The 24037-nt window shown below is 48.0% G+C and overlaps 2 protein-coding genes across 9 annotated transcripts in view; one reads left to right on the top strand and one right to left on the bottom strand.

Moving 5' to 3' along the window:
- The window catches only part of FAM184B (family with sequence similarity 184 member B), a 78238-nt gene that overhangs the window by 14307 nt on the left and 39894 nt on the right, over nt 1–24037 (top strand). For all 8 annotated transcript variants that reach the window (XM_036329649.1, XM_036329668.1, XM_036329658.1 and 5 more), the window contains exons 2-5: nt 13712–14464; nt 15382–15517; nt 17139–17278; nt 18040–18246. In XM_036329649.1, the coding sequence (XP_036185542.1) occupies nt 13712–14464; nt 15382–15517; nt 17139–17278; nt 18040–18246 (1236 nt within the window). The remainder of the gene's footprint in view (nt 1–13711; nt 14465–15381; nt 15518–17138; nt 17279–18039; nt 18247–24037) is intronic.
- Nucleotides 15980–24037, bottom strand: part of MED28 (mediator complex subunit 28) — a 43572-nt gene continuing 35514 nt past the window's right edge. Inside the window, exon 5 of the transcript XR_004971157.1 lies at nt 15980–16501. The gene's annotated coding sequence lies outside the window, so the exon portion shown is untranslated. The remainder of the gene's footprint in view (nt 16502–24037) is intronic.

Here is a 24037-nt window from a genome sequence, read left to right as displayed (position 1 = left end):
GATGGCCTCTGAATAAAAAGTCCATTAGAGCCGTGGGCTGGAAAAATGGGTCAGCTTTCGTCTAAAGGAGAAATTAATACAGCGGGAAGAGCCAGCGACACTGCCGCCATTCATCTCGCAAAGCTTTCCTCCTCGGGCTGCCAGAGTGCGTCCGCCCAGACTTGCTATTCCTGTCCCAGGCCCTGGAGCAGGGCCCGCCTGTCCTGAGGAAGCCTATCAAATTGTCCGGGGACAGCCTCAGTAAACATGAGGGAGGAGATTAGAGCTGAGTCTAGGGTTGTGTTTGCTCTGTATCAAATGGCCAAAACCCACGGACACCCTTTGCTGGAGTGGAGCCGGCCTGGGGTCAGCTTACCCTGCGTCTCCCAGACTGTGCGGGGGAGCAGCTGCTTAAACATAACTGGGGGCCTGTTAAGAAGGAAAAAGGAAGACCTGGCCAGCATGGCTCAGTGGTTGAGCATTGACCTATGAACCAGGAGGTCACGGTTCGATTTCTGGTCAGGGCACATGCCCAGGTTGTGGGCTCAATTTTCAGTGTGGGGTATGCAGAAAGCAGCCAATCAATGATTCTCTCTCATCATTGATGTTTCTCTCTCTCTCTCTCTCTCTCTCTCTCTCTCTCTTCCTTTCTCTCTGAAATCAATCAAAATATTTAATAAAAAAAAAAAAAAAGAGAAGGAAGAGAGTTGTTGGGGTAGTTGTGGGAGACAGAATAACAAACAGAATGTCCACAACCTCATCTGCTTTCTTGGGTATGAATCTGTTCCCAATGCCATCTGCTGCTGACTATGATGGAAGAATCCAAAAGTACGTTTTTTTTAAATACGAAAAAAATTTATTTGTGCACACACCAACAAAGGAAGGCAATCTTCTGTCCAATGGAGATGACTGAGATTCTTAAGTGGCTGATTTGGGACCTACTACAAGGGGAAGACTTGCTTTGCTGCCTTCCGGTGTGGGGTCTATTCACCTAGCACTTCCACAGGCTTTTCCAATGGGGCTTCCTCCTCCCAGGCCTGCTGTTCTAATTCCTTATGACATACATGCTGGCGTTGCCGGTAGTTTGTTTCATTCTTCTGTTCATCCAGGTACTTGGTTGGCAGAAGCTATGGTCTTCAGGTCTAGCAGGAGCTTGCTTAGCTGGTTCTCCAACTCCAGGGCAGACTCTAGAGCAGCGGTTCTCAACCTGTGGGTCTCAACCCCTTTGGGGGTCGAACGACCCTTTCACAGGAGTCGCCTAAGACCATCGGAAAACACATATATAATTACTTATTGTTTTTGTGATTAATCACTATGCTTTAATTATGTTCAATTTGTAACATGAAATTGGGGGTCACCACAACATGAGGAACTGTATTAAAGGGTCGCGGCATTAGGAAGGTTGAGAACCCCTGCTCCAGAGCTTGAATGCCGGTTCCCAGTTATCTATCTCAGGCCTCTCAATCACCGGAAGGCAGCTTTCACTCTCACATCCTTAGGGTATCTTAGGAATTGCTTTCCATGGTCCCTCTTCACCTTAGCTTGCTTTTCAAAGAATGTAGCAAAAAGAGGTCCTACTGAGTCTTCCATGTGCTAACAGGCCGTAGATGAATCAGCATCCCTGACGTGCAGCTCATAAGATGCCACGTGATTATTGGCAACCCTACACTCTTCAGAGGGGGGGTACTGGCTGCCAACTCAGCTTCAGAGACACCAGGCATGCACAGTCCAAAAATACATTCTGATGGGGACGGAAGGAGCACAAGATGGCTCTCGGCTCTGCAGTGGCCTGGGGAAAAGATCCGCAAAGGAACGAAGAGGGAGAAGGTGGGGAGTGGCTGGTGGAAGGTGGACCCATTCTCAACACAGCAGCCCAGTGATCTTTAGAAAATGGGATCAGATCACGTTGCCCTGCCCGGAGTTCTCTAGGGCTTCCCATTTCCCATGGTAAAAACCGAAGTTCTTCGATGACCTATGGCAGTGGTCGGCAAACCGCGGCTCGCGAGCCACATGCAGCTCTTTGGCCCCTTGAGTGTGGCTCTTCCACAAAATACCACGCAGGCGCGCACGTACAGTGCGATGGAAACTTCATGGCCCATGCGCAGAAGTCGGTTTTCGGCCTGGGCGAGTCTATTTTGAAGAAGTGGCATTAGAAGAAGTGGGGGTACGTTCACTGAGGTCGACCCCTCAGATTGAGGACGTTTTTAGCAAAGGCCAGCTTAGGAGTACCCTAATTAAGTTAATAACAATGTACCTACCTATATAGTTTAAGTTTAAAAAATTTGGCTCTCAGAAGAAATTTCAGTCATTGTACTGTTGATATTTGGCTCTGTTGACTAATGAGTTTGCCGACCACTGACCTATGGGACCTCCATGACCTGGCCCCACCTCTCTCACCACTGCTGCTCTCCCATTGCTCACTTTGCCCCGGCTGCACTGGCCTCCTTGCTAATCCAGGAACCGCCCCTCCCCCTGAACCCTCCCCCCCCCACCCCCACCCACCCCCCCACACACACACACCTCTAGGACTCTTGCTCCTCTGGCTGGAGTGCTCTTCCCTTGGACCCTCATCATTCACTCTTTCATCCTCATCAGACCTTCATTCACACGTTAATGAAGCCTTCCCTCGGGCCCCATGTACAATACTGACTCCACCCCCTCAACATTCCTTCTTTGCTTTATTCTTTTATTTAGCACTTACCACTACCTAACAAATTGTTTATTTTACTTATTTCACATGCTGATTGTCTGACTCACCAGAGTGCTAAGCTTTGCGGGCACAAGGATTTCGGTCTGTGCTGGTACCCTCACCTCCGTGAACCGTGCCGGGCATATCGCAGGTTCTTGCAAATATTCTCTAAATGATTGAATGAAAGGGGAATGTGTGCATACGGAGAGAGATATTTCACTGCCTAAGAGCAATTTCTCCTTAAAAGAAATTGGGGGTGGGTATATATTTTTTAAGAAAAAACCGTCAGTTGGCTGTTTGTCCTCACTAGCTGCAAAACTGCAGGGCAGGGGACAGCGTGGTTTCACAGCCGGCTGTGCATGCAGAGTCACAGTGGGGCCCGCTGTGTTGGAAAAGAAACACATGATATAAAACGCAGGTCCCCACAAGACTGGGTGTTACAAAGCGCCGGGGACCTGGAGGTTGGCTCCTGGTGACAGTTATTTTTGTAACAATTAAATAAGGATCATCCTGAAACCACTCCCTCACCTCCCCCAGGCAGCTTCCTGCGGCCACTCCTCCTGTCTGTCTGGTGTGACCTGACTGAGGCCCGCCAGGCAGCAGGGCTCCTGGGAAAGCAAGGGGTGTGTTATCTCAAGAAGTGAAGAGTGTGAACAGCAGCCCAGCTGGGTCCTAAGAGCCACAGTGGAAAATGCCTAGCTAACCCCTAAATGTCCCCTGAACTAGAAATATCTACATATGCTGTATATACGCAGGCATAATACCCATTTCCTGTTGTCTTTGTGGTGTGGGCCATTAAACACATACCCAATTTGTTTACGACTGATCAGACATTTCTCATGAGCGCCTCTGTTTGTGCCAAACACCGTGCAAGGTACAGGAGCTACAAAAGTGAGCAAGACAAAACATGGACTTTTTATTATTTCACGTCAGGCTCAGCTACGTACAACAGAAAAACCCAAACAAATGAAAGTGCGTTCCTCTCTCACGGAAAAGAGGTGCCCAGTTCCGGGTGTGGTGGAGGATTCCTGCTTTTCTATCTCTCTGCTCTGCTGTGCCAGCTGCAAGGCTGCCTCCTCAAGGTCACCTCATGGTCCAAGAGAACTGCTGGAGCTCCGGCCATGGCGCCCACTCTCCACTCTGCTGGGACAAAGGGGCGGAGGGAAGGGTACACCACCCCTCCCACTCAAGGAGGCCTCCTGGAGGCCCACAGAATACTCTTTTTTTAAAATATATATATATTTTTTAATTGATTTTTACAGAGAGGAAGGGAGAGGAATAGAGAGTTAGAAACATCGATGAGAGAGAAACATCGATCAGCTGCCTCCTGCACATTCCCTACTGGGGATGTGCCCGCAACCAAGGTGCATGCCTTTGTCCAGAATCGAACTGGGACCTTTCAGTCTGCAGGCCGATGCTCTATCCACTGAGCCAAACCGGTTAGGGCCCAACAGAATACTCTTGCTAAGATTTCCTTAAGTAGAACCCAGCCATGTGGCCACAACCAGCTGCCAGAGACTCTAGAAAATGGAGTCTATTAGCAGGATATCAACTAAAAGTTGAGATTCTAGGGAGAGGCAGCTTGCGGAGCAGAACGCCGTTCACTGGTTACCAGTGCCGGGGACGAAAGCAAAGATCCTCACTCTGCCGGCGACCAGGCACAGAAGTCCAAACACTTCTGCCCACGAAGTCCTCTTGTTGGAGTTGCCAAGGAAAACACAGCTCAGTCAAGCACTGCATCGAACAGCCAATGCTTTAGTGAGAAAGATCAGCTCCAGCAGTGTGTGTGGGTCTCCAGTCCAGGGAATGCTCCAGCAGCCAGCATGGCCATTGTGCAGCCAGGACAATCCCTAACCCTCCCTCCCTCCTGGAGTCGGGAATACTGACAGCTGGGAGCACGCCTGAGGGCCATGGACACCCAGCTTCAGCAGAACTAAGGATCACCCATTGATCCTAAACCTAAACGGGGAAAGATCTGTTTACACAGGTGAGAAACCCTGCCCAGGCTCTGTGGGCCCTTGGTCTTTAGGTAAGGAGCTGTTCCCGGCCCAAAGCCCTTTCTTATGTGTCAAACAGGGATGGAAAGACTGCATGTCTGAGACTGCCTTTCCAGCGTGAATCATCTCTGCCACAGAACAGGATCTGGTGCCACAAGAGGAATGGACATGGGGGAGCAGAGAGGAGAGTCTACATTTACCCCCAATCTCTTTGAGAAAAGAAAGTAATACCAGTAAGAGAATGCTCATCTCTGTTCCTGTCCTCTGGTTAGGAGGGAGAGCTCATGGTGCCCAGCTGTGTGCTGAGGGACTAAGTAAATGAATAATCCCCTGGGGAGGAGCTTTTGGAAAGCAGGTGACATTGGATCAGGAACTGGAAGAAAATTTCACCAGGGAGAGAATGGCATGGGGGGCAGACAGAGGGAGAAGTGTGAGTAGAAGTGGGAGGGTCTGAACGTGTGCGGTTTGTTTAGGCACCAGCGTGTAACCCAATGTCGCCATCACTTGGGGCCTGACAGGATGGTGGCAGGATCTGATGCTGGCTTGTGTGGAGCCTTGAATGTGGGGCTAAGGAGCACCCTCTTATCCAGTGGGCAGTGGGGAGCCCCCCAGGCAATGCTGTGAGCCATTACCATTCCTGGCATAAAGTAAACACTGCAAATGTTAATTCTGATGAGGAGGAGGAGGAGGAGGAAGATGGTGGTGGTGGTGATAATGAGGATGTGGTGATGGTGATGATACCGAATTTTTGGACTGGAACCCGGATTCTTTGTCTGCCAGAAGCGAAGAATGAATCCACGGACAGAAAGTGGATATCTTTAACTCTTTCTCCCCCTCATCTCTCTGCATTGGTCTGTATAGCAGAGTCATTCATTCTTTCCTATTAATTGGCTTTTAGCATGTTATAGAAAAGAAGATGACAGGTCACTCTGAGTTCACATCCTTTCAATCTTCAGACCCAATCCGCTAGAGAGATTCTCTCCAAACTGAATAAAGTCCCAGGGAGGACTCTGCTTGGCCTGGCTTGGATCATATACCCATCAGGTGTCAATCACTTTGGTTGGGGTTCTATCACCAGCCCAGCCAAGAATACCTACTCACAGAGTCCGTCACTGATGGTGTATGGATTAGTGTTTTCTGGGAAAATAAATAAAGTAGCCACCATGCTATATCCAGCCACTATGTCATTTTACACATCTTCATGGTGGTTTTTATGTATTTGCCACTAAATTGTAAGCTCCCAGGGCAAGGACCAGGGCTTTTGTAGCTCCGCATCCCTCTGCCCCTAGCATGGTACTTGATGAAGGGAAGAACCTCCATGAGTTGAAACTAGCTGGTTTCTGAATATGAGCCAGTTCAAAGGACAAAAGATTCTGTAGCTAATGCCCAAGGAGATAGAAGTGGGGTTTCCTGGGAGTCTTAGGGGCTCCAATTGTAGGGTGTTCTGAGGCCCTTTATCCTTCTCATGAGGGACTTAGAGGTTCAGTGGAGGGAATGCTAAAAATGAAGAGATAAAGGCCCAACTGTGGCTCTTTCACAGAAGCTGTGTGACCATGTAGAAATCAGTAGGCTCCTGGGGCCAAACTTGCCTTATTTATGAAATGAGGAAGATATGGTCTTGGTGATATCGTGCATACGATCTTAAAATTCTATGAATATATCACCTTTCTTTTTAACATTTCTTGACTCCTTTTGAAACTCAGCTCAATGTCTGAGCAATGTCACAGTCATGTATCATTTTTTAAAGGTCATTGCGTTTTACTGGAGTAAGTTAGAAATGTGATGGTAACCTTTTCAACTTAATCTGAAGACTCAATTTAGAATAAAAGAACCTTGGATTAGAAATCAGGGGGCACGCTCTAGATTCAGTTCTGCCCTGAGGAGATGAAGGATGTGGCCTAAACCAGTGATGGCGAACCTATGACACGCGTGTCAGAGATGACACGTGAACTCATTTTTTGCGTTGATTTTTCTTTGTTAAATGGCATTTAAATATATAAAATAAATATCAAAAATATGTCTTTGTTTTACTATGGTTGCAAATATCAAAACATTTCTATATGTGACACTGCACCAGAGTTAAGTTAGGGTTTTTCAAAATGCTGACATGCCGAGCTCAAAAGGTTCACCATCACTGGCCTAAACTCTCTGAGCCTCAGCTTTGTCATTTACACGTAATACAGCTGGTGTAGATTGGGTGAAAGGCAAGATCTAGCTCTAACTTTCTAAGGCACTGGAATGGGGGAAAGAGGCTGTCTCCCTTTTTCTTTTTAGTAATAGAAACAACTATGCTTTCACTGGTCATATGGCAGCCCAGTCAGAGACTGCATCTTCCAGCCTCCCTTGCAGCTATGGAATTAAGTGCAGGCCAATGGGAGGTGAGAAGGGTGATGTATGCACCAGTCCATCCCCAGCCTAAGCACAAGCTGATTACCTTGGACCCCCTCTATCTCCCTTTCTTATTGGTGGGAAAGTCAACAAACATGACAGTGGCCTTGGGCCCAGATAACAGAAGCTGCAGGTTGAGGACTGATGAACGTTGAAGGTGGCAGAGCTGAGTGATCAGCGACCAGAGCCTCCCACCCACATCTGACCAGCACCAGGTGTGGGACTATTATGAGAAAGAGAGGAATAAATTCCACCTTACTTAACCCTCTGTATTTGGGGGAGTCTTTTGTATCAGCTTAGCCTATATCCTACCAATCACAACATTAGGATTTACTTTTAGTACTTAATTGGCACTCCTGTTTTCCTTCGATGGTTTACACAGTGGTTAAGAACACAGGGTCCAGAGTGATAATGGAAACGAGTCCTGGTTTGGTTGCTAACCAGCCCCATAACCTCAGTCACATTACCCAACCACTCCATGCCTTGTTTTGCCAATCTGTAAAGCTGGACAACGATGAGACTTACCTGCTATGGGATTATTGTGAGAATCAGATGAGAGAGGGTGTATTAAGCTGTGAGCCTAGTGCCTGGCATCTTGTAAACTCTGAGGAAGAGTTAGTTGCCATTGTCAGTATTATCAGGATCGTCCTCACTGTCAGCACCACCATCATCGTCTATTTATGTTTGTTTGTTTGTTTATTTATTTACTTATTTATTTATTTATTTTTTATTTATTTATTTTGTTGTTGTTGTTGTTAATCCTCACCCGAGGATATTTTTCCATTGATTTTAGGGAGAGTGGGAGAGAGAGGGAAAGACAGAAACATCGATGTGAGAGAAACACATTGACTGGTTGCCGCTGCACGAGCCCTGACCAGGGCCTGGGCTGGGGAGGAGCCTGCAATCAAGGTACATGCCCTTGACCAGGATCGAACCCAGGACCCGTTGGTCTGCAGGCCTATGCTCTGTCCACTGAGCCAAACCATCTGTGGCTATTTATACCTTTTTAAAAGTGGCTGCTGAGTACCCCACATTTTGGAAACTGTAAGAATAGTCATCCTTATACAGCGCTCTGAACTCATCCTGAATTCAGCGCTCTGAGATTCTCTGTGCATCTGACACACGATGAGTTCAGTACCCTGCATGGGTATGTGTCCTAAAGACACCTGCTGCTTTTGCATTTGTGCTGCTTGTAACGTCATCTGCAGGTTGACTGAGCGTGGCATTCGCTGTGCCCATGGTTTTGCAAGTTCAGCACTCTCCCTGGGGCCAGAGCGCCTGAACTGAGGTCAGGAGCAACGCGGGGAAATGAAACGCTAAGTTGAGAAGGGTTTATTTTTATAGCTGTCACCCTTACATTGGCTCTTTGGTTATTGAAAGAATGCCAATGACAGGCATCTAAGGAGGAAGCCTTCGAAGTTACCATTCATGTGAATACGTTTCCCTTTTTAACAAATACAATAATAAATATAGAAAAGTCTCATGGTGACAGAGAGGTATCGATCAGACTGTCAAACCTCAGAGGGAAGGTAGGGGAGAGTGGGTGTGAGGGGGAGAGATCAACCAAAGGACGTGTATGAATGCATATAAGCCTAACCAATGGACACAGACACCAGGGGGGTGAGGGCATGAGTGGGGGGGGCTATGGGGGGATAAGGATCCATGTGTAATACCTTAATCAATAAAGAAAAAAAAAGTCTCATGGTTAAATTGTTCATATCATTTTGAGGTTTTAAAAATATTTTATAATTTCCCTTTCCTTTGATCATCTTAATTTACCAAGTAATATATATTTTGTAGGAAATTAGAAAATGCAAAACAGCAAAATAAAAATTTTTTTTTTTTTAAAACATATATTTTATTGATTTTTTACAGAGAGGAAGGGAGAGGGATAGAGAGTTAGAAACATCGATGAGAGAGAAACATCAATCAGCTGCCTCCTGCACACCTCTCACTAGGGATGTGCCTGCAACCAAGGTACATGCCCTTGACCAGAATCGAACCTGGGACCTTTCAGTCCACAGGCCGATGCTCTATCCACTGAGCCAAACCGGTTAGGGCGCAAAATAAAAATTTTAACAATTAAAATCCCCTCTAATTCGACCACATAAAAATAACTACACTAGTATGCTGAGATCTGCTCTCTGAGGCTTAAATCAGTATTTCTCCTAGCTCTCCCGTGGCATCCTTCGCTCCCCCGCACACCTTGGCCCAGGTCTGACCAGAGCTCTTCCTTGCTCTGCTCAGTGCACTCCCCCCCCACCCCCCTACCCCCCACCCCCATCCACCCGCAGGACCTGCCTGCACTGACTGCCCATAGAAGGAGCTGGAAGCCCTGAGCTCCGTCCTCATTTGTTCTCCTGGGCCTAGCACATCCCAAAATAAATGATGAGGGATATCAACTGGCATAATAATAATAATCTATAATAATAAAAGCATAATATGCTCATTAGAACGGACAGCCAAACGACCTTCCGGACAAAGCCGGGGCTGCGAGGGCTGCGCCCCGTGCACAAATTTCAAGCATAATAATAATAATAAAGGAACTTAGTGGCCAACTGTTGGGGCAAAAACAATTATTGTTTAATTGTCTGTCTGGTGAGACTGGAACATGGAGGCCAGCCTGGTAAACTTGAGGAGTGGCTATTTCTGCTTTTGAGTTCACGCAATTTTTTTAAATTGATTTCAGAGAGAGAGAAATAGAAACATCAATGATGAGTGAGAATTCTTGCATGCCCCCCTCCCTCCCTGCAACTGAGGATCGAGCTGGTAACCCCAGCATGTGTCAGGACCTGGAATCGAACCGTGACCTCTGGGTTCATAGGTTGATGTTCAACCACAAGGCCCTTACTTAGAGCCGAGGCGAACACTCACAGGGACACAGGCCGGCCTGCCTTCCTGGATTTTGCGGCTCCCACCTGGATTACTTCCCTGTTAAAATATTTTCTGTGAGAGGCGTTAAGATTCCTCTGTACTGGTTTTATTCACAGAAGAAGCATCACTAACACCCATGCATATCTACTGATCAGATTGATGAACCGAGGGAGCTGTGACTAGTCTTTGTCTTCCCAAAGCTGCAAACAAGTCGTTCAAGATCAGAAAGACAAGCCGGTCCCTTTCCAGGTCCCGCATCTGCTGCTGCTGAAACTCACTGGAAGGCAGGCTGGCCTCTGTCTGTGTGAGTGTTCGCCTCGGCTGGTAAGAGGAGGGGCTCTAATTAAGAGCCTTGTGGAGAGACAGCCCTCACCTTTCAGCTACTTCTCCATCGAACTTGGTTTGGGAGACAGTTGGGCTTCAATTACTCAGAAGCTAATGCCTCACAGCTCGATGCCTGGTGCAGCCAAGCGCCTAGCAACAGCTCTCTGATGGGTGATGTGAGATTTTAATTAGCGTCTTGGACTCCATCGAGAAATCCATTCCAAGCCCATTTGCTTGCAGGAGCCCAGCCTCGTGTGGGCCGGGTTCCGAGCCATTTCCATACAGGAAGGGACAGCAACCACATGACCTTTGCACTTCCCGGGCGTTTCCACTCCCCAGCCCAGGGCTCTGGCTGTTCCTGAGTGCACTGTGCAGCCATCAGGGGAGTTTGAGCAGTGATGGGACACAGGTGACTGACTTTAGCGGACTCTAGGTGGCAAGATAGAAAACAGGATGAAGAGGCCATTGTGGTCCAGGTGAGAGGTGCTCATGGCCCAGATTAAGGGGAGTGTGAAATGGTGAGAAGTGGAGAGAGTTGGGATTGGCTGATGGAGTGGATGTCGGGTGTGAGTGACTTCAATAAATTTTTAGACAATTTTTTATTGCGCTAAAATATAAATTACATAAAATGTACCTTTTTAAAAAAATATATTTTATTGATTTTTTACAGAGAGGAAGGGAGAGAGATAGAGAGTTAGAAACATCGATGAGAGAGAAACATCGATCAGCTGCCTCCTGCACATCTCTCACTGGGGATGTGCCCGCAAGTCAGGTACATGCCCTTGACCGGAATCGAACCTGGGACCCTTCAGTCCGCAGGCCGATGCTCTATCCACTGAGCCAAACTGGCTTCGGCAAAATGTACCATTTTTAAGCATACAGTTCTGTGGTGTTAGTTACAGTCATATTGTTATGCAATCATTACCACCATTTCTATAACTTTTTCATCTTTAAAGGGAAACTGTACCCATTAACCATGAACTCCCCATTCCCTCCTCCCTGCACACCCTGGCAACCACCGTCCTCCTTTCTGTTTCTGTGAATTGTATTGCTGTAGGGACATATACGTGGAATCATATGATATCTGTCCCTTTGTAACTGGTTTATTTCACTTGTATAATGTCTTCAAGATTCATCCGTGTAGTGGCATGTGTCAGAATTTCTTTCTCTTAAAGGCGGAATAATATTTCATTGTGTGTATATATCACATTTTGTTTATCCATTCATCTGTTGATGGACACTTGAGTTGTCCCCACCTACTGGCTAGTGTGAATCATGCTGTGAACTTGTGTGTACAGATCTAATCCCTTCTTTCAGTTGTTTTGGAACTGAAATTCCAGAAGTGGAAGTGCTGGATTATTGGTAATCCTGTGGTTAATTTTATGAGGAATCATCATATCACTTCCGCAGCTGCACCATTGCACATTCCCACCAGCACTGCACAGGGTTCTAATCTCTCCACATCCTCATCAAGGCTAATTTTATTATATTTTTACAATAAATATCCAAATGGACGTGAAGGGGTATCTCACTGTGGTTCTAAGGATGAGTGATGCTGAGCATCTTTCCACGTGCTCATTGGTCCGCTCTAAAATTTGAGCTAAGCAACTGGAAGAAGTGAGATGGAGAATATTGTAGGAAGAGCAGGTTTTGAAGGAAAAATCCATGGTTAAATTTGAGATGCACGTTAGGTACTCAAGTGGAGATTTTTAATAAACAATAGCATTTTTTATAAACAAATGAGTTTGATGTTCATGTGGCAGGCTTACCTACTGAGTTTGAGTACCTTCTGTGTGTGAGTACCTACTGTGTATGAGTACCTTCTGTGTATGAGTACCTGCTGTGTATGAGTACCTGCTGTGTATGAGTACCTTCTGTGTGTGAGTACCTTCTGTGTGTGAGTACCTACTGTGTATGAGTACCTTCTCTGTGTGAGTACCTACTGTGTATGAGTACCTTCTGTATGTGAGTACCTACTGTGTGTGAGTACCTTCTGTGTGTGAGTACCTTCTGTGTGTGAGTACCTTCTGTGTATGAGTACCTTCTGTGTGTGAGTACCTACTGTGTGTGAGTACCTTCTGTGTATGAGTACCTTCTGTGTGTGAGTACCTTCTGTGTATGAGTACCTTCTGTGTGTGAGTACCTTCTGTGTATGAGTACCTTCTGTGTGTGAGTACCTTCTGTGTATGAGTACCTTCTGTGTGTGAGTACCTACTGTGTGTGAGTACCTTCTGTGTGTGAGTACCTACTGTGTATGAGTACCTACTGTGTGTGAGTACCTTCTGTGTGTGAGTACCTACTGTGTATGAGTACCTACTGTGTGTGAGTACCTTCTGTGTATGAGTACCTTCTGTGTGTGAGTACCTACTGTGTGTGAGTACCTTCTGTGTGTGAGTACCTACTGTGTATGAGTACCTTCTGTGTGTGAGTACCTGCTGTGTGTGAGTACCTGCTGTGTGTGAGTACCTTCTGTGTGTGAGTACCTACTGTGTATGAGTACCTTCTGTGTGTGAGTACCTACTGTGTATGAGTACCTACTGTAGTGTATGTGTCCTATTGTGTATAAGTACTCACGGTGTATGAGTACTGTGTATGAGTACCTACTATGTATGAGTTCCTACTGTGTAATGAGAACCTACTGAGTATGAGTACATACTGTGTGTGAGTACCTACTGTGTGTGAGTACCTACTGTAGTGTATGTGTCCTATTGTGTATAAGTACCCACGGTGTATGAGTACCTACTGTGTGTGAGTACCTACTGGGAAACGAGTACTTACTATGTATGAGTTTCTACAATGTATGAGTTCCAACTATGTATGAGTACCTACTATGTATGAGTTTCTACTGTGATGAGTACCTACTATGGTGTATGAGGTGCATTCCCCCTTGATCTGGGGTAGAATCCTTTCTATGTATAGCTGAATTCTATGTTCTGTGTTTTGCATCCCAAGTGTTCTTTCTGAACAAATTAAAGTTTTGAACGCCCAGCTGATCCCCACAGCACTGCAGAAGTCCCTAGGGAACACTGCCATGGACACCCTTTCTGTATTATCACCCCCTTCTTGCGTCCACCCTGTCCCACTTCCCTGCTCCCTTACAGGTTTCTCCTGGACACAATTTCTTTTATATTGATTTCGGAGAGGAAGGGAGAGGGAGAAAGAGATAGAAACATCAGTGATGAGAGAGAATCATTGATTGTGATTGGCTGCCTCCTGCACCCCCCTACTGGGGATCAAGCCTGCAACCCTGGCATGTGCCCTTGACCAGAATCAAACCTGGGACCCTTCAGTCCGCAGCCGGACGCTCTGTCCACTGAGCTAGGGCTGGGCACGATTTCTAATAAATCACTTCCACACACACCCTCTTCCCAGGTACTACTCTGGGGGTCCCGCCTGCGTCTAGGATTCCTCTGGTCCCCGCGCGCGCACACACTGACTGGCTCTGCGGCTCTTCCCGCAGGTGATCTACGCCCTGAACACCCGCCAGGACGAGGCCGAGGCCGGCCTGGAGGCGCTGCGGGAGGCCCACCAGGCGGAGCTCCGCCAGGCGGTGGCGGACGCCGAGGCGCGGCTGCTGCAGGAGCAGGGCCGCGCGGGGGAGGAGGCGCTGCGGCAGCGCGTGCAGGCGCTGGAGGGCGCCCTGGAGCTGCAGCGGCGGCTGACGCAGGAGGCGCTGGCGCAGTCGGCCTCGTGCCGCCTGGAGACCAAGGAGCGGGAGCTGCGCGCCGAGGCCGAGCACGCCGAGCGGGTGCTCTCGCTGTCCAAGGAGATGCTGGAGCTCAAGGCCGACTACGAGAAGCGGCTGCGCCGCCTGATGAGCCAGGAGGCGCCCCCGTGGGGCCGGCTCCCGCCCGAGGGCCCTGACCCCAAGGCAGAGCCCAGCTCCGGGCCCGAGATGCGGGAGGTGCTGCTGGAAGTGGAGCGGCTGCGAGGGGAGAACCAGCAGCTGAGCAAGGACTACGCCCGCAAGGCCGAGGAGCTGCGGGCCACCTACGAGCGGGAGAACGAGGCCATCCGGCAGGCCATGCAGCAGTCGGTGAGCGAGGCCCTGTGGCAGTGGCAGGAGAAGGAGACCGACCTGCGCAGGAACTTCCAGGTGCAGGAGTCGGCCCTGCAGGCCCAGGTCCGGAAGCTGGAAGGGGACCTGGAGCACCGAGGCCGCAAGATCAGTGACCTGAAGAAGTACGCCCAGAAGCTGAAGGAAAGGATCCAGGTAGAGCAAGATCCCCTCCCACCTGCCCAAGGGGAGCATAAACGTAGCCCCTAATTCTGCACACCTACTATGTGTCAGGCACACCTACTATGTGTCAGGCACTGTGAGGAGCACTCGACTTCTACCGAAGTGAGCTTTATTATCTCCATTGAGTCCAACCACATGTATCTAGCAAGTATTTATTGAACACCTACTATGTGCCAGGCCAGGCCTATGGGCAGGAGACACGAGGTGAGCTAATGTTGGCCCCTGACTTCAGAGAGCTTAGACTTCCAGTTTACAGATGATAAGACAAGACTGAAATTGAGAGTCTTAAGGGCTGGCCTAGCTGGGCACATGGCCAATACAGTGGGGCCTTGACTTACGAGTGTCCCGACTAACAAGTTTTTTGAGATACCAGCTGTCTTTCGGCCGATTTTTGCATTGAGTTGATAGAGTAATTTGAGTTAACGAGCTCAGTCTCAGAACGAATTAAACTTGTAAGTCAAGGCCCCACTGTACGTTTTTGAACTCAGGTCAGCCTAATTCTAAAGACCCTGCTCACCCATAACAACCTGCCTACCCTAAAATCCTTGGGGCTTTGTATTTGTAGAGAGCCAGACCACTAAATCAGTTATGTGAACCCCACAGACTTACAGACCCCTACCCCTAAAAGTAGCAGAGGCTGCTATTCCTAATATTCCCTGAGTATTTTTTCTGTCCCAGACACTTCCTCTCTTTTGATCCTCACTACAGAAAGGTTAAGTAACTTGCCCAAGGTCACACAGCCAATCAGAGGATGAGTAGGGATTTGTTGAGCCCTGGGCCACTGAATTCCAGAGACTAAGGGCGTCCCCACCATTCAGACCTGATGTTGGCTCTGTGTGCAGAGGGTGTCTCTACCCAGAACTGTAGAATGAGACCATCTGTCTGTTTAGGACCTGGATGTGCAGCTCAAGGAGGCTCGACAGGAGAACTCGGAGTTGAAAAGCACTGCCAAGAAACTTGGGGAGAAGCTGGCCATGGCCAAAGACAGACTAATACTGCAGGAGTGCCACGGGGCACAGAAAACCGGTGAGACCCTGGAACGATTTCCTTGCAGGGGGAAGGTTAGCCGCCAGGTTGGGAGCGGAGTGGAGGGGCAGGGCAGTTTGATCGGCCCCACCTGGTGGGCCAGTCCGGTCCATGGAGGACACAGGTGAGCCAGCACCTCAGGCTGCTGCAGGCCAGACCTCTAAAAGGTGTGAATCGAAAGGACCCCTTGCTCCCAAATATTGCCCCACCAGCCCACCACCGTGCCCGCACCTCTCAGCACTGGCTTTGTCCCCACACTTAGACAACACTATACTTTTTAATATTTTAATTTATTGAGGTGATATTGGTTAATAACATTATATAAATTTCAGTTGTACAACTTCATTAATGCATATGTATACTCTGTTGTGTGCTCAACACCTGAGGTCTAGTTTCCTTCTGTCACCATATATTTGACCCCCTTTTCCCTCTTCATCCCCCTTTCTCCTCTTCATCCTCCCTCGAACCCCCTTCTCCTCTGGTAACCACCATACACATTACCCGTTTAGCATTATCTCACACTGTGACTTATTGAGTCTTCCCCATAATTCTGTGCGCTGGGTGGTGTCAGCGTCACATGTTACAGCTGAGGAACTGAGTCTGAGAGGGAAAACGGCTAGGTCAGGGCCAGCCAGACTGGTTGGTGATAGCGCTGGTGCTTGTGTCTAAGAATATCTGATTCCTACGTGCCTCCCACTGGGCTCCGTCCTCAGAAAGTTCTCTAATACCTACAGTGTGACCAGCTTGGCTGGGAGAGAAAACAAAGGCACACAGCAGGGGCTCTGCCTGCAGGGGGCATGGAGGACGGTGACATTCCAGCCCAGGCTTTGGCTTCCGGGGCGTGGCCCAGGCAGGAGGAGAAGGCAGTGTCGGGGAAGGAGGAGTCCCGGAGGCCTGGAAAGGCGCAGAGGAGGAGAGGTCCGAGCAGGAACCAGAGGGTGTGGAGGGTTTAGAGCGGCGGTCTCTGAAGTGGGGAATGAGTACCTAGGGGAACAGGGGAAGAAAATGAGCAGTTTTAGTTATATTTATTTTTTGTCTTATCCTTTAAATTCCTTTTAGCTTAAAACCTTTGAATGTACATATGCCCAGGGACATGTTCAGTTTTTCTAACTTTTGGAAAACAATCACAAAAATTAAAGATGAGTAGTTTAAGAAGGAGAGCAGAACAACTATCTGAGCCCAGGGTGCTGCTCGAGCAAAGGTGGCAATCACCACCTTGACCAGTGAGGGCGAACCTTTTGAGCTCGGCGTGTCAGCATTTTGAAAAACCCTAACTTAACTCTGGTGTCGTGTCACATAGAAATTTTTTGATATTTGCCACCATAGTAAAACAAAGACTTATATTTTTGATATTTATTTTATACATTTAAATGCCATTTAACAAAGAAAAATCAACCAAAAAACTGAGTTTGCGTGTCACCTCTGACACGCGTGTCATAGGTTCGCCATCACTGGACTAGACCGTGCTTGAGCGTCGGGAGGCCGAGGAGCAGGGGTTACGTAGGGAGTGGTGGGCAAAAGGGTTGAATAGCAGCATGGCACTCAGTGGCGGAAGGCCTCAGACTCAGACTGAGGTCAAGGCCAAGGGCATTCCAAATGATGATGAACCTTTTGCTCGTAGATGACATGAAGACCGAGCGAATTTCGGAGAATGAGGCCTTAGGGAAAGGAAACGACGTGGAAGCCCGCAGTCCCCGTCCTCAGCAGGATGAGAACCTTCCCACGGAGTGCCCGCGTACGAAAGGAGGCACAGACACGCAGGTGTGTGTGAGCCAGCCCTGGGGGTGGGGACACGGGGCTTTGCTAGAATGAGCTTCAGGTGAGAGCTCAATCCCTAACCACGATGATCAGGAAGCAGCAGGTGCCATGGTTCCAGGGGTGGGTGTGTGGGTCTGGATTCCAGCCAACTTCCCACCAACTTCATGGCATTTGAAAACTAGGAGACTGAGAATGTAGCAGAATTCTCCAAACTCCTTATCATCGACTCCTGGGAAACTGGAAACTTGCTTAGTGTCCCCTCTGTATGTTCCTAGTTCAAACAAAGAAAGCATTCTTTGGGAACCTGTACAGCAGGGGTGGGGAACCTTTTTTCTGCCAAGGGCCATTTAGATATTTATAACACCATTCGCAGGCCATACAAAATTCTCAGCTTAAAAATTAGCCTGCTGTATTTGGTCAAACATTTAATTAACTCACCCCTCAGGCCTTGGCAGGGCCAGACCAAACGATTTCTTGGGCCTTATACAGCCCGTGGGCCGGATGTTCCCCACCCCTGCTCTATGTAATGGGCCTGTCTGAGCCTGTGACAATAGATCCACTATTATTCCGAAGAGCCCTTTTCCGATGGTGCATAAAGTCAAGTCTCTTACCAATATCAAATATATAGTCTTATAAACTTTATTGCATCTTGTGAAACAGGCTGTAAACCAGTACATAAACACTGTAAAAGTTGCACAGAAAAGAAACAGTGGTCCCCTGCTCATCACCCCGCTTCGCAGGTTTACGGGGCCCTCTTTTTATAGACGGAGAAAGAGGCGGGTGTGGAGACGGAACACCTGAAGCAACAGTACGAACAGGACCTTCGTAAACTCAAACAGCAGACGGAGGAGGAGAAGAAGCATCTGAAAGAGCAGCTGGTGCGGCGCCTGGAGGACCTGGTGAGGACGCACAAGGCGGAAATCAAGTCGGTGCGCTCGTCCGCGGAGGCCGACAGGAAGCGGCTGCAGATGGTGAGGTCGCTCTCACGGATGCTTTCCGGTTCCTCTTCTTTCCCTCCCTCTTTCCTCTTTTATTTCCCCTTTCCTTCCTGTTTGCTGAGCTCCTGCTGTGTGCAGATCTGAGCTAGTTCTCCGTCCAAAGGAGGTTTGGGGTCTTTGGAGGGGATGGGACACCTGTTACCGGGAAACCCCCCGTTGGGCTCGGGCTGCCTGTCGCTGTGTCCAATAACGAAGGCAGGGTTGACTCATATTAGGCATTTATTGAGAAGGCCAGCCAACCAAGAAGACATTAGGGCCCTTACCAGCATCAAATCCTGCCTTCCAGCAAGATTCAGGGGACAGGATTATAAAGGGGAAGGGCATGGGGTGAGGAATGCAGGCCTGGGGGTCCGCAGACGTCAGCTATTAAAATTAGTCATCAGGCGATGAAATGATGCTGGTGAGATGATGTTTTGATTCCTGGTGGGTCGGCCTGACCATGCTGAATTCACAGCTCAGTTAATGGCTTCACACAGGCCTTGAGAAGGAAACTTTAAGCCCAGCTAAGTGTGGCTCAGCGGTTGAGCATCAACCCAGGAACCAAGAGGTCATTGGTTCAATTCCTGCTCAGGGCACATGCTCAGGTTGCAGGCTCGATCCCCAGTGGGGGGTATGCGGGAGGCAGCCAGTCAATGAACCTTTCTCATCATTGATGTTTCCATCTCTCTCCCTCTCCCTTCCTCTCTGAATTCAATAAAAATATTTGTTTAAACATGAAGAGGAAACTTTAAGAAAAACGTAACCCCCTATTCACATATATATGTGTTCTAAGATTTAAAATAATATGATTACTTTGCAGACTAATACAGGTGCTCTATTTATTAGATTATAAGTCCCCCCTGTCACACCCTAAGACAGTGGGCCTGGAGCCATTGACATGGGCTACAATTGTGTCATCAGAGCGTTTAACAGGCAGATTCAACTCCACTCAGCAAAAACAGAGAGAAGTAATATGAAGCAAACACTCAGGCCTGGCTGACAGCTGGTCTCAAATCCCAACCCTGTCACCCTCTAGCTCCATGACCAGAGCGGTTATTTAACCTGGGCCCCCTCAGAGAGAAATTCTGCCAGCCTCAACTTCCTCATGTATAAAACACGATGAAAACAGCACCCCATAGAGTAGGAGGATTAAATGAGGTGATCCATGTGAAAAAAGCAAAGCACATGCTAGAGCCTGGGGCTGCATAAGCACAGCATGGGTGCAGGTACTGCGTGGAGGCCTGGCAGTGTGCGGGATTCTCAGCCTCTGGGTACTGTTCCGACCTCCCAGCAAAGGGACGGCTTTCTGCTGAGGAGGAACGCAAAGCCTCGTCTCTCCCATTTGCTGGGAAAGCAAATAGCCTACGTGAATGTTTTAGGAAAACGGTAAATGTTATTGTGAACATAGGTGGACCTTTAATTACAGTCATCGCCCTTACCCATGAGGGACACATCCCAAGACCCCCAGTGAATGCCTGAGACCGTGGATAGTACCTGTATACACTGTTTCTTCCTGAGCACACATACCTAAGATAAAATTTAATGTATAAATTAGACCTGGTAGAGATGAACAACAGTAACTAATAATAAAACAGAACAATTTAACAATATATTGTAATAAAAGTTATGTGGATGGCTCTGGGGCCATTATTAGGTACAATAAGGGGGACTCGAGCACAAGCACTGTGATACCATGGCAGTGGATCTGATGACCCAGACGGCTGCTAAGTGACTGATGGGCGGGGAGCTTGGAGACGCTGGACAAAGGATGAGGCACGTCCCAGCAGAACAGAGTGAAATGGTGCAGGATTTCATCCCACTACTCAGAATGGGACATGATTTAAAACATGAATAGTTTTATTGCTGGAATTTTTTTTTTTTTCTAATTTGAAGTCATATAGTGTGATACCTCTGGCTTCATTCTTTATTTTAATTCTCACCCAAGGATATTTTTCCCAAGCTACTGTTTACCATAGTTGCTACTAGTGGTCTTGAATTTGCCTGAGTGGAGTTGAATTTGCCTGTAACTTAGGTATGTGCCCTTGACCGGAATCGAAACCGGAACCCTTCAGTCTGCAGGCTGATGCTCTATCCACTAAGCCAAACCGGCTAGAGCAAAGAGTCTTTTTTTTTTTAATATTCACCCAAGGATATTTTTTCATTGATTTTTAGGGAGAGTGGAAGAGAGAGGGAAAGACAAAGAGAAACATTGATGTGAGAGAAACACATCGATTGGTTACCTCCTACACGAGCCCCAACCAGGGCCCGGGCCGGGAAGGAGCCTGCATCCAGGGTACATGCTCTTGACCAGAATTGAACCCAGGACCCTTTGGTCCACAGGCCGACGCTCTATCCACTGAGCCAAACCGGCTAGGGCCCTGGAATTTGTCATGTGATATTTTTGGACTGTGGTTGACCGTGGGTGACCGAAACCACGGAAAGCGAAAGTGCAGATAAAGGGAGACAACTGTATTACAAGAAAGCCTCTTTATACCCCAGAGCCTACCATCAATTTCAGTTTTCCCTGAAAGATGATCATATGTCACAGGAATGCCGTGTTGTGTGACGGTTAAGAGTAGTAGGTGCTCAGTACATATGTGTTGGATAAATAAATGAACTCATGAAAGGCCCAGACTAGTCCTGGGTCCAAGTCCTGACTCTCCCACTAGCTGTATGACCATGGACAGGCCATTAACCTCTCTGAAACCTGATTTTGAAATAAGGCTTCATACTTTGAAGGCTTGTTATGTGGATTAAATGTGGTATTATGTCTAAACTCTTAGCTCAGTGCACGGCATGTAGTGAAAGTTCAATAAACAGTGGCTATGGTTAGTTACCATGTGCACTGTGTGACGTCATGTCTGATCTATATATATAAAAGCCAAGCAACCGGAATGACCGGTCACTATGACTTGCACTGCGGCCCCAACCACCCGTGGCCCCTCCCCCGGGCCAGCCCCACCCCTGATCGGCCCCCCCAACCCCGATTGGGGGCGGGGCCGGCCGGCCAACCTCCTGAGTCCCCTACCCGCTGTCGGCCCTGCCCAATCGGCCCTTATCTGAGCAGGCCAGCCAGACCCTACCCGTGCACGAATTTGTGCGCCAGGCCTCTAGTAATATTATAAAGCACTAAATTCTTGTTAACACACTTAATCCTCCCTAACAATATTACAAAATGAGTGTTCATATGCCCATTTTAGAGGTGAGAAAACTGAGGCTTAATACAGACAGTGAGTGATAGAGGTAGTATTAAAACCTGCCACACCAGTGTGGCTCAGTGATTGAGAGTCAACCCATGAACCAAGAGTCATGGTTTGATTTCCAGTCAGGGCATATGCCTGGGTTGTGAGCTCCATCCCCAGTAGGTAGTAGGGGGCGTGCAGGAGGCAACCCATCAATGATTCTCTCATCATTGATGTTTTTTTTGTGTGTTTTTTTTTCTCATCATTGATGTTTTGATCTCCCTCTCCTTTCCTCTCTCTGAAATCAATAAAAACATTTTTTTAAAAAACACAAAAAACCCTGACAGCCTGACTCCAGGGCCCATGCTTTCCCACTCCTGTGCTGGGTAGGAAACAACTGTTTTGAAAGCATTTTTCTCCCCATAAGCGGTGACTGTTCGCACAAATCCAGTTCTCAGACTCACAGTCGTTCCATCCTGAGCCCCAGTCAGTGGGAGGGACAGTAGCTCTCCGGGAGCTGCAGGTTGCCCTGGTAACCCATCAGCCAAGCCTGACTCTGAGTGTAGAAATCCCACTTCAGCCTTAATCAGGGGTCATGAGTCTATTTGGGAAGTGAATCATGTAGAAATAAATTGTGTTTCCTCCTGGGTTGGAGGGGGGCCAGGTTTTTTTTTTAACTTTTTGGTATTTTCTATAAACTGAGGATATACATTATATAAATTAGGCCATGCAGATTAGGTAAAACCTTGAAGAGGCCCCAAATCTAGGGTTCATGGACTAAAAATAGATAGTGTCTTCCCCTCTAGAGTTAAGAGGGCAATATTTCTCTGAGGCCTTTGCTGTGGGTGTACTGTGTATTCTGAATGCTACCCTAACCTGAGGAAGACACTACAGGTGGCTGGAGTTGCCCCCGAAGGACTGCCTGTCTTCCTCGTCCACAGAATTACATCCTATGACCACGTAATCTTGACAGACAGAATAGAGCATACATCCTAGAATAAGCACTTGCCTGCACCGATTCGTAGGGAGAGTGTTACTGAATGCCTCCTGGGCTGTGCTAGCTCCTGTTGCATTCCACATCTTGGTTGTATAGCTTAGGATTCCCGGTGGCAAGTGTCACACACCCACCCTGGGGAGTTTAAGCAGAAAAGGAATTTAGTAATGGGCAGTAATGAGTAGGTTTCTGGAAGGCCAGGAAACTGAGCAGCTACCCAGCCAGGAATATCCAAAGTTACTGAGAGACTGGTGAGTACACTCCCCCCACCCCCCAGCCCCCAACCTCTGAGCCCAGACCTGCAGTTTTCATTGCTGACACCACCTGTACCGGATCCTGGACATGGCCTAGAGGACCATGCTGTCTTACATAGTAGCTACTAGACACACGTGGCTGTTTACATTTAAATTCATCACAATTAAATAAAATGTGACATTCAGTGGGACTAGCCACACTGCAAGTGCTCATGTTTCTAGTGGCTGCCATGTTGGATAGTCTATTTTAGACCCATCACCACAGAATTCCAGTGGTCAGTGCTGCTCTCGAATGACCAGTCCAGCCGCCCTGGAAACTGAAGTTGCCAGATCCAGGTGCCTCCCACTTGTATGTATCTCTGGCTTCATTCAAAGTAAAGCAGCTAGAACAGCGGTTCTCAACCTGTGGGTCGCGACCCCTTTGGCGGTCAAACGACCCTTTCACAAGGGTCGCCTAAGACCATCCTGCATATCAGATATTTACATGACGATTCCTAACAGTAGCAACATTACAGTTATGAAGTAGCAATGAAAATAATTTTATGGTTGGGTCACAACATGAGGAACTGTATTTAAAGGGTCAGAAGGTTGAGAACCACTGAGCTAGAAGAAGAGAAACCAGCCCTAAATGTGAAGCCTGGGAAGGTAGGTCTGGTGTTCTCGGGGTCTGAGGCGGAAGGAGGGCTCTGATGTATCCCAAACACCTGGAGGAGAATCGGGTGCTGGGCAGCCAAAAGGAACGACAGCCCTCCGCTCCATGGGTCCCTCCTTATCTCAGCCCTGGAGGCAGAGGTTTTCCTGTTGCGCAGATGAGGAGCCTGGGGGATTAGGTGATTGAGAGTCACATAGCCTGCCTGACTGCGAAGACACTAAGATGTGTCCTCTGTGGTGTAACGGAAGACACACTGCCCCGGCCTTGGGGAGCAGCCCCAGGTCCTCACCTGCCACTGTCCACTCCCTGTGTGTTTACCATTTATTGAACGTGTGCCCTGTGCTTTGAGCAGTGCAGAGATAGAGGAATCACGCATGCTTTCAAGGAACTTACCATCTTCCATGCCCTCAAACATAGACTCAAGTCCGTGTGTAGGAAGTGCTGAGTCTGGGGAAACGGACTCACTGTCAGACCTTGACGAAATCACCCAAACCTTTCTAGACCTCTGCTTTCTACTTTTACTAATAATTATAAATTTGAATAATTTTCTTAAAAAATTTTTCCCAACTTGTTGTTTCTATCAACTCCAAAAAATACTCTTGGTTATTTAGAAATATGTTGCTTAATATTGGGACCTTTCCTGTTGCTTTCTAATTCAGTTCCCTTGTGGTCAAAGAATGGACTCTATAATTTCATTCCTTTT

Source organism: Myotis myotis, unplaced genomic scaffold (genome assembly GCF_014108235.1).
Source record: "Myotis myotis isolate mMyoMyo1 unplaced genomic scaffold, mMyoMyo1.p scaffold_m19_p_1, whole genome shotgun sequence".
In the NCBI taxonomy this organism is placed as follows: Eukaryota; Metazoa; Chordata; class Mammalia; order Chiroptera; family Vespertilionidae; genus Myotis; species Myotis myotis.
The sequence above is the reverse complement of the archived record's forward strand: the minus strand, read 5'-3'. Positions and strand labels throughout refer to the sequence as shown.